Source organism: Dermacentor silvarum, chromosome 5 (genome assembly GCF_013339745.2).
Source record: "Dermacentor silvarum isolate Dsil-2018 chromosome 5, BIME_Dsil_1.4, whole genome shotgun sequence".
In the NCBI taxonomy this organism is placed as follows: Eukaryota; Metazoa; Arthropoda; class Arachnida; order Ixodida; family Ixodidae; genus Dermacentor; species Dermacentor silvarum.
This window is the reverse complement of record NC_051158.1, coordinates 123,882,831-123,892,580: the sequence shown is the minus strand read 5'-3', so window position 1 is coordinate 123,892,580 and position 9,750 is coordinate 123,882,831. Positions and strand designations below refer to the sequence as shown.

At 45.0% G+C, this 9,750-nt stretch overlaps 1 protein-coding gene across 1 annotated transcript in view; it reads right to left on the bottom strand.

The window, feature by feature from the left end:
* Positions 1-5,240: 5,240 nt before the first annotated feature.
* The window catches only part of LOC125945762 (uncharacterized), a 117,665-nt gene continuing 113,155 nt past the window's right edge, over positions 5,241-9,750 (bottom strand). Inside the window, exon 5 of the mRNA XM_049668044.1 lies at positions 5,241-5,392. Within this exon, the coding sequence (XP_049524001.1) occupies positions 5,262-5,392 (131 nt within the window). The 3' untranslated portion in view covers positions 5,241-5,261. The remainder of the gene's footprint in view (positions 5,393-9,750) is intronic.

Below are 9,750 nucleotides of genomic sequence, written 5' to 3'. Positions count from 1 at the left end.
AATACAGACTATGAGACAATAATCAGGGACAGAATTCACAAAACCTTCTTACACTAAAGTTGTTCCTAAGAGAAAATTTCAGCCAATCGTGATGCAGGACATATTATTAGCGAAGGTGGTTGGACAATGGCAGCAAGCATTTACGAAAGAAAAAACTTTGTGAATTGCACCCACAATACAATGCGAGGAGGCGAAAAGCCCGAGCACGGGCGATTTTACAGAAGGCCGGCGAGCAGTGGCGCAGCCAGAAATTTTGTTTGGGGAGGCTCAAATTGCAACGCGGCCTCCTCCTTATAAAAGTTGTGGAGGTATCAAATACATGAATAATAACTGCATTGCCATGTCAATGCCATTGTATATTAGATGCTGCAAACGAATTATTTAACGCTACGGACTGTCAAGACAAGTAAATTATGTATTTTTTTCATAAAAGAATATATTCTTATGTCCCAAAAATTGTGGCAGAAATAGCTGATATCAATGCTTCAGCGTGTTTTTTTGTCTATCTAATAAGTAAAGAAAATATCACGCGTACTTTAGAACTATATCAGTTCGATACTAGCAAAGCAGTGCATGCAGCTGATATGAAAAACGTAAAGGCCATAAAATGAACAAGTTGAGGACAAATATTTTGATTAATTTTTGTCATTCAACAACCTTGTTTACATTTTTTACATAAGCAACGGCCAGGGAAAAACCTCAATGACGCAATGGATTGCGCAGGAGCAGATGTTACCAGTCGTGTATTGTAACTACACCGAGATTATAGTCGCAACAGTGAGTACATGTAAAAAACAGGAGTTCCGCAAAATATACATTAGAAATGCGAAGATAGAATGGAATATACAAATTCGAAGCTGAACGGCAAGAAATTGTCGCGTGAAACCAAATTCATTGCTTGTATACACAAAACATCGCAACAAGATATTTAAATGTACGTATAAGTCTGCAATAAATCTACGTATCTAAGGAAACGTCACTGTATATCATGCGTCAAACAAGACAAATTAACACGTTGCGCAAGCACAGATAGTAAACTTCACGCATACGAGTATAAAGACAAACGATCCAGGCAAGAACAAAACTGTGATCTCAGAAATGGTGATATGCCTTTGGACCACGCTGCGGTCGCGACAGCACTATGTGGCTAGAATAATAGAAAAGGAATGCAGAAATCAATACGAAAATGTGTATTTTAACTGCCTGCACAGCGGCAACGATTATTCTGAACCCCAAATTAAAGAAGGGTATTGATGCGTTTCAAAAAAGAAGTAAAAACATGTAGCTAAAAAGGAAAGAAAAGGACAAGCGAAAGCCACAGATGATGCGGCAAGTTGATTTACCCAGCATCCGAGTGCGTTTTTGGGAAACACCGCGTATGCCGGGCTTTCAGTGAGCAAGGTCGCTCAAAATTGGTTATTGATGACCCCGGAATTTTTGCATTCGCAGGACAATTTCGATCATCATGCTAACTGTTACAATAAACGGTGAAAATTTCTGTGGTTTTAAAAGCTAATGAACAGTCATACGTTTTCATAATTACGAGCTTATATTGGAACATGAAGGAACATATATTTTTACATGTATTATTTTTGCTGCTTCGCTATCTAAACGATAAACTTCACTCGGCGGGGAAGTTTAGCAAAGCGTTCAATAACTTCGGACACGTTGATGGCGACGTCTCTGTGGGCGTATAGAAGCGCCAGCATAACCATGCGTTCCTCAGACATTGTAGAGCGCAAGTGGTTTTTTTAGTAATCCCACGTTTGAAAATCTCTCTGCGCTGGCAGTGGCACTGGAAGGGTGACTAGAATCTGCAGCAGTTTGTACACATGTACATATAGCCTGCAGTCTCAATGAGAGACGGCACGGCATCTATTCCTGTGCTATCTTCGATAGCGTTTCCTCCGCACCACGCTCGACAAGATAGACAGCCGTCCTCTTATAGAAGCCAGAATTCTTGGTCCGTGGTCGCAGCCGACGTCGGAACGAACTGCCTTAAAAGCGCTAGCACGCTTTTTAAAAGAAACAGGGCTTAGTGAAAAACTATAGAATGTGCGGACTGATACGTTTCTTTTTCTTTTTAATCTTCTCTCGTTTTCTAATCTTTTCTGCCCTTACCCCATCGCCCTGTGCAGACTAGCCAACCGGACACTTAACCTGGTTAACCTCTCTGCCTTTCACCTCTTATTTTCCTTCCTTTCTTCCGTCCTTCCTTCCTTCGATATCCTTGACATCCGGGCCTTGTTTAGGTACCATGCACAAACAGCAAGCTGTTCGTTTCCAGCAATATCCGTCGTTTCGTCAGCAAGTACTGAGAAGCACCCTGCAGCGTTCACTTTTGCATCTAAGCTTTCTTTGATAATTTCACCACAAATTTCTCTAATTTGGTTTTCTACATCTCGTTTAAAGACGAGGCATTACTGGGGCAACTTTCGAAATCCTTCTTCAGATATTCATCTCCATAATCAGCTCGCATGCGAAGAAGCATTCTGGAAATACCAAATTTTCGGCGGGGGTTTTGCCTAAATCCATAGGACTAGTGTCCCTATCGCCACGGAGAGCCAGACCTTGCCGCCCGCAAAAAAGAACTGTCTCAAATTTAATAGGCCGTTAACTTTCTTCTGTTTTCTCGTATTTTACTTTGCCTGCCCTGGTCCAGCTGATTGATCGCTTCCTGAAAAGCTTTGGAGAAAATTATCAGATGCCAGCTGACAGTTACGGTGATATTTATAATTTTCGTGTGTGTGGAAGATTGCGAGCGCGTGCTTCCATTTCTGGAATGGCTTGGACACGCGCGTTCGAGTGCGTGCATGTTGGCCCAAGTTTATAAAAACATTAAACCGAGAAAGTTCCAGAATAAAAATCCGAAGCACGCCTTTGCAAATGTCAGTGCACCTTTTGCGTCAAAAGTTTATGAGAACTTTATACCCATCAAATTTCGAAATTGAAATCCAAGCGCTCCGTAGATTCCGGGGCCGCTGCCAGATGCCGCGACGTGTCCGCTCGCTATCTGAAAGCCTTTGAAACTTTGTGCTCGGCTGGGGCTCCTTATTTCATGTGACTCCAGGTGCATGGACGTTGCCACGAATCCCAGCCCGAGTTCGCAATGTTAGCGCCGAAACGTATTTTCGAGCATCAAAAAGACATCGTAGACAAAATCCCGAATGATTCCCGTCGCCGGTGGTTGTTTGGTCGGCGGTGCATGACAGCCCGAAAACTTTTTTTTTTTTGGGGGGGGGGGGGGGGGCTGACGCCGCAGCAGTCCTCCCCCCCCCCCCCCCCTGGCTACGCCTCTGCCAGCGAGAATCGAGATTCGGCGGTCTTTGTCGACCCGGCTTGGTACGGCAAGTCCAGCATATTCGCTCCGGCAAATATTGACGGCAAATGGGAATTACGCTTCTCGGCCTCGGTCAGGTTAGCTACGAGTGGAGTCGCGGAACAGGTCGCCATAGCGCTGGCCATGACCAACCCCTCGCGCACCTACGTTTTCACAGACTCACGAGCGGCCATCAAAGCGTTCTAATCGGGTAGCCTAGCCCGAGAAGCTGCCTCCATTCTGAAAAGAGAACAAACCCTGGTAATCACGTCATTTCTTGGTTTCCCGCCCATATTGGTGCGGACGTTCATCAGAAGATACCTAACCTCAACGAGCTTGGCCATGACCGTGCGCGAGATCTAACGCGCCGCGGCGGAATGGAGGCCTTATGGGGACAGGATGAATTCCAGCGTAACGATCAGGAAATAACCTCTCACTATCGACTTAGCAGAAGGGCCTATCCTCTTTCTCACCGCAGTTAGACAGGCCTCAGTCAGTTACAATTAGAATGCTCCAGACGGGCTCATTTCCCTCGCGGGGCTTTCTCAGCCATATCTCCACAGACATCGGTTGAAGCTGTCCGGACTGTAATGGCATTTATTGTTCCTTAGCGCATATGCTCTGTCAATGCCCTGCGTTACCTAACGGCCCTCTATCCAGCGAAGCCGTCTGGGAAGAGACACTCCGGAGCCCATCGCTCCAGACACAACTACAAGCAATTCAGAGGGTCCAAGAAAGGGCGGGACATCACGGTATTCCTGCCCCGACTTGGACGCGGCCAGCGTCTTCCGCGGATCCCCGATAGAGGCCCCCGCTGAAGCTCCTCAGTTCACTGTCTGTCTGTCTGTCTGTCGGTCGGTGGTCGGTCGGTCGGTCGGTATGTCTGTCTGTCTGTGAATTCGGCCCAAGAAGTTCAAAGCCCAGCTATAACGTTACTACCTTCCACAGCAGCACCCGCCGAATACAATTATACACTAGAACTGCTCAATGTACCTTGGAATGACAAATCAGAGCGCGCCACAGAGGTTAAGCACACGCCATCTTCGGCTATCAGTTGTGGCCTCTGGCCAATGGGCCGCAAAAGCGCGTTACAACACTTACCCGCTTCAGCTACAAACAGACACATACGCGACACTGCTGCTGGGAACTGCAATTTCGCCTTGGTTTAGGGAGGTGTTACTACTGCATGGCGGCTGCCCCCTTTCAGTGTGCATCATGCTAATTGGCAAACATTCTTTCACAGCTGCGAACTATTCGGCTTCGAAGCTAAAAAGACCGTTCGCAGACCTTCCGCGGTCAAGGAAAATGTAATAAGTTTAACTTCATAGAATACCTAAAAGTAAACAAGTCGTAGTTAGCTCTAACAAATTTACACGTAATCTTAAATGGACATCCCGGACAACGGAGGTTACATGCCCTTACCAAAAACCTTCTGTTCTAGCTATACACATGCTCTTTAAGCTGGCGTTGTTGAACGGTGCGCCGCTTTTCTGGACGTCCAAAATGTCATCACAAGGAGAATGTACACCGATTTTTTTTTTTTTTACAAGAGCGGTCACTATTTTCTAAATGCTTTTTTTATTGGCACTTGAGTTGTGTGTTTATGTATTCAGGCCTAGGTGGTCTAGTACTAGCCAAGAAATTGCAATTATTTTTTATTTTTGAGGCATGTTGACAGTGCGTCCTTAACCTTCATTTATGATGTGTTCCTGGTCATATCGACCCCACTGCTCATCTGCAATGACGCAGCAATGTTCGCTAACGGACCTTAAGCACCATTTACACCCAACTGCAACAAATGTGCGAATTCACTGTTCATCTGCCACCCACCCTGCTTCTTACGTTTTCGTTAAGATATCATAGCTCAAGAAATTATCTCCAGAGAAGGCAGTAAAATGCAACAAGTTTACTCTCAGGAAAACAACAAGTTACTAGGCGCGCACTATTTTCCGCAGGATGAATCGTAGATCACGTATTTCGGTGACGTGCCGCAATTCTCGTCGTAGATGAATTTGCAGCAGTCGTCGGGCTTTTGCATCGAATCGGCACGTCTCCAATAAGTGCATCCGTAACCTGAAAAGTAATAAGTATGAATACGCAAAAGGTAAAAAAAGTGTGTGAACAAGTGAGTGGCGAAGCTCTCAAAGCGACTCTAGTTGAACGTGCGACAGATATCAGTTTTTTTTGGGGGGGGGGATATCAATTGTTTGGACTCTCTAGGCGAATTTATGACATTAGCGACGGTATTGTCATGATGTTTCGTATAAAAACCAAAGGCGATAAGTTCGTGCCACACGCCGTATGCTGTAGGTGCGAAGGAAAGCATGCGATGCGGAGGCTAGAAGGATGCTGGCTTCATGCGGCGGTGTCATCTCGCAACGGAGGCAGCCAGGCAATATCTTCTGAGTCTTATATCAGGCGCACAAGGGGGGAGGGGGGGAGGCGCTTCTACTCTGGCCATGGGTGCACTTAGCTTATGTGGTAGTTACCTTCCGGTGAGGCTAGCCTACCCAACATAGCTGCTGGTTTCGTTCGCGCTTTTTTTCGCGTGTCCAGTCTCTTGCTTTTCAGACAGCCAGCACGGACAGTGACACCATGTGACGTTACCTTACAAAACTATTAAATCCAACAAGCCAAGGATTAAGAGGCTGCCTTTGTCAAAGATCAAAATGTGGGCTAGCCTGTGTTAGGCACATTATCCCGGTTTATCCCTATTTATACAACTTGGTATCGCTGAGGCATGGATTGGTGACGTAGTCGATGATGCATTGTAGTCGCCTTGCGAAATGTTCTCAGGGCTGGGGTAATGGAGAAGAAAGGTGAGAAGGACTAAGGACGCTGAGCGTTGTGACACAAGCGACAACAGCCCAATAAGGTCATAATCCCTTGTGGAATGTGGACAATTACCAAGTGCAATAAAAAAATGGTTGATGTGGCAGGCCTCCTGCTTTCGGCGTGACACCGTCATTGTTTGAAATGCGACCACTCGGCCAGGCTGATCGGAACGTGCACCAGAGGTTGGTGAACACTACCTCCTGTTTTCCCAAAGCGCGGAGATGCTTTGTAAAGAAATGTTAAGCCAAGAACCGCTCTCCGTTTAGCACGTATTTTGAAATAGGCACCCTAAAAGACAACATAATGGGTAATCTTTTGCGCCTTCGAAGAATTCTGCCACGACACTGTAATTAGGGGGTCGACAGCTCTCGATAAACAAAAAAAGATATATATTTTTGTGGCATTACGCCTTAAAAGTACTTTGATTGTTGTTTCTAATTAAAGTACTGCAAGTGATATTAAAAGGCCGGTTTCTACAATCAACTCCTAGCTTTAAATGCGTTCGGAACTTGGCAGCGGCTTCTCCAAGTTGCACATTCCCTTGTTTATATTATGAATAAGAAAGAGTACTGGACATACAGAGCAACTGAGGAAGCTATGTAGTCCCTATTCTCAGGGCCAACTTACAGGCATATGACATCACCGCGCGATACCTGCCAAATTGCTTCAGATTTTGCTTGTCTGTTAGGATACAGTATTTGCATTAGGAGATAGAGAGTGAGCTTTAATGAAAAGGATGGCTCAGTGAACTAAGCAGGGGCAAGGGTCAATGGCGGGGTTCACAATGAAAAAAACTGTCAGCCCTTCCACTGGCATGGAGATGGAAGATCAGCAAAGCTGTACTATGGTGGGAATTATGTATTTACAATTATGACTATTAGGATATAATTTTGTAATTGGTTATTCGAACTATTCAAGAATGAGAAATATACAGGGTGTTTCATTTTAACTGCACCAAAATTTTTAAACATTGCCTGTGGCAGATAGCACAATTATAATCCTTGATCTAAAGTAATCGATGAGGCGGCCATTACTTCCACGAGAAATCAAAACGCCTAATTAGGTAATAACATAATTACGCTAGTTAACTTTTTAATTAATGATATTACGGCACATCTTTCAATCTGCGGATTATAGCCGCTGAGTTCGCAAGGCGTACCCACTTGGAACGAATTCTCAAGACTGAACCAGTTTCGAGATATTAATTTTTAAAGTGTCCGACGAAATGTATGGGCGTTCCAGTTAAATTTTTGCGGAAAACGCTGTTTTATGCATTGAAGCACAAAGTTAACTGGAACGCCCATGTATTTCGTCGGACACTTTGAAAATTAATATCTCGAAACTGGTGCAGTCCTGAGAATTCGTTCTAAGTGGATACGCCTTGCGAACTCAGCGGCTATAATTCGTAGATTGAAAGATGTGCCGTAAAATAAATAATTAAAAAGTTAATTAACGTAATTATGTTAATTACTCAATTAAGCGTTTTTATTTCTCGTGGAAGTAATGGCCGCCTCATCGAGTAGTTTATATCAAGGATTATAATGGTGCTATCTGCCACAGGCAATTTTTAAAAATGTGATGCAGCTAAAATAAAACACCCTGTATATGATCCGGTGGTTTTAATTTATTTAGTGACCACATGGACCATGGTCTCATGGTCGCTACGGTACACCGCCATAGGGCGTACGGCAAAGGTTGACATGTTCGTCATAAACACCTCACCAACGCCGCGCGCGCTCGGTGCGAACGCGGGCAAAACGCCGCCGCCATCGACAACAGTTGCGCGCGTTGTTTGTTGGACCGCACACAACCGCTGTCGAACCGCTGGCTACGTGACGGAACTGCTACACGCCATTGTCGACACCTTTAGGGGAGAGTCCGGCGAGAGCCCAGTGAGAGTCGGCGGAAGAGGCCGGCAGGGCTGCACACATGCGCCGCCGTGGGAGAGCGGGAACGCACACGCACAGTCTAGGGTGCCTCGATGCCTTCCTCGCCCACCACCTCCCTTCTACTGGGAAGTCGCGTTTGCTCTCCGCCGTGCGTTCGCTTCCCGTGAAAGCGTGCGTGCCTCGCCCTCGCGTGGTTTCACCCGCACATACAGCATACAGCCAATGAAAGTTGTTTTTTTCTATTTCCGGACGCGACCATCGAAGAGTGAGCCCTTTATTAGCTTCGCTGTAAAAAAAAAACACACACACACACATTCATAACCTGCCAGTAAAGCCAGCCTCGCGCACGAACTCCCATGAAGGGTTGATAGTTTGCTGCGCATCGGCCTCTGGGGGTCGCGTGGTACATGCCTCCAGTGAGTCAATGCGGCGTCCCTTGTGTTTGTCTCTTACTGTCGAGAGCGGGACAGTCCCACAATAGATGCCTGACTGTCGGTCGAGCACCGATTTCACACGTACTGCACGTACTGCACGTCAGTTTACGAATTGTAGCAGTTGAGCTTGAAAGACGCATTCACTTGAAATCAATTTGGAATATGCGCCGCAAAGTAAATATTTAGGAAGCTAATTAGTAGTTGTTTGTTTATTAGTTCAATATGCATTCCGATTTCTCGTGCAAGTAATGTCCGCCTCTAAACAATCCAGCTGAAGGACTAGAATTAAGATATCTGCCGCAGGCGATTTTTTAAAATTCCATAAATCTTAAAAATGATCATCCCGTATTTTAGCCGCCATCTCCTAGGTGGCATACGACGACGTGGACGAGCAGAGCGGCAGCACGTACACAGTGCCTACTTGTGATATTGGTGGTTGATTTCAAAAATGTTTTTCTCGCTTTAAACAAAATTTACTCGAATAAAAATTTCTAAATAACAAGCTAAGAGGTCCGTGCATAAATTGAGCTATCTGATATATTTTTATGTGGAGGGCCTCAAGGCTTAAATGTGGCCTGAATCTCGCAAGAGATTCATTTTTTGCGAACATTGGAGGTGTGTTTATAAAAAATATTTACCTTATTAATTTCAAACAATTTTTTGGCGTACACAATAGCAACAGACGAAAAGGGAGACAAAATATTGTAGTTGAAACGTTTGCTCAGTTTAAGCGAAAACATTTCTGAAAACGAAACATTGCATGCTTTTTTTCTGAGCCAAGTAAACGCTGAAAATTCTAAAAAAAATTAGGGCGCTTAAGCTTTGCCTATAAGAGCAGAACGCGATATCGTTATCGGGACCCGTTAACATCGCATCGTTCGCGTCCAGCAAGTAGGGTTCATTCACTGCAACACAGAACGTGGGAAAGCCACCTTACAAAGATCAAGCTTACACCAATCCCCCAAAAGTCGGCTTCGCTTTTAAACAGAAATGCATTGATGAGAAGAGGTTTTTCCAGGGGCAATATAAGTCGTCTTATATTAAAATGTGTCCAAAGAAACGTATATGGCAGCCAAGTCCCAATTTGACCTGCCGAGGATGTCAGCGCCATCTGAATAAGAATTTCGCAAGTAGGCTACCCGAGTGAGCCGGTGTTTTTATGGTAGAAATGCTGGCAAAAGAGGTTTGTGTTTGCGTTTCCTCGTAACATAATTGTGCTTTCCCGTGCATTGAAATAACATTCCCACGCCACCATGTCTGTAGGTTGTGCTTA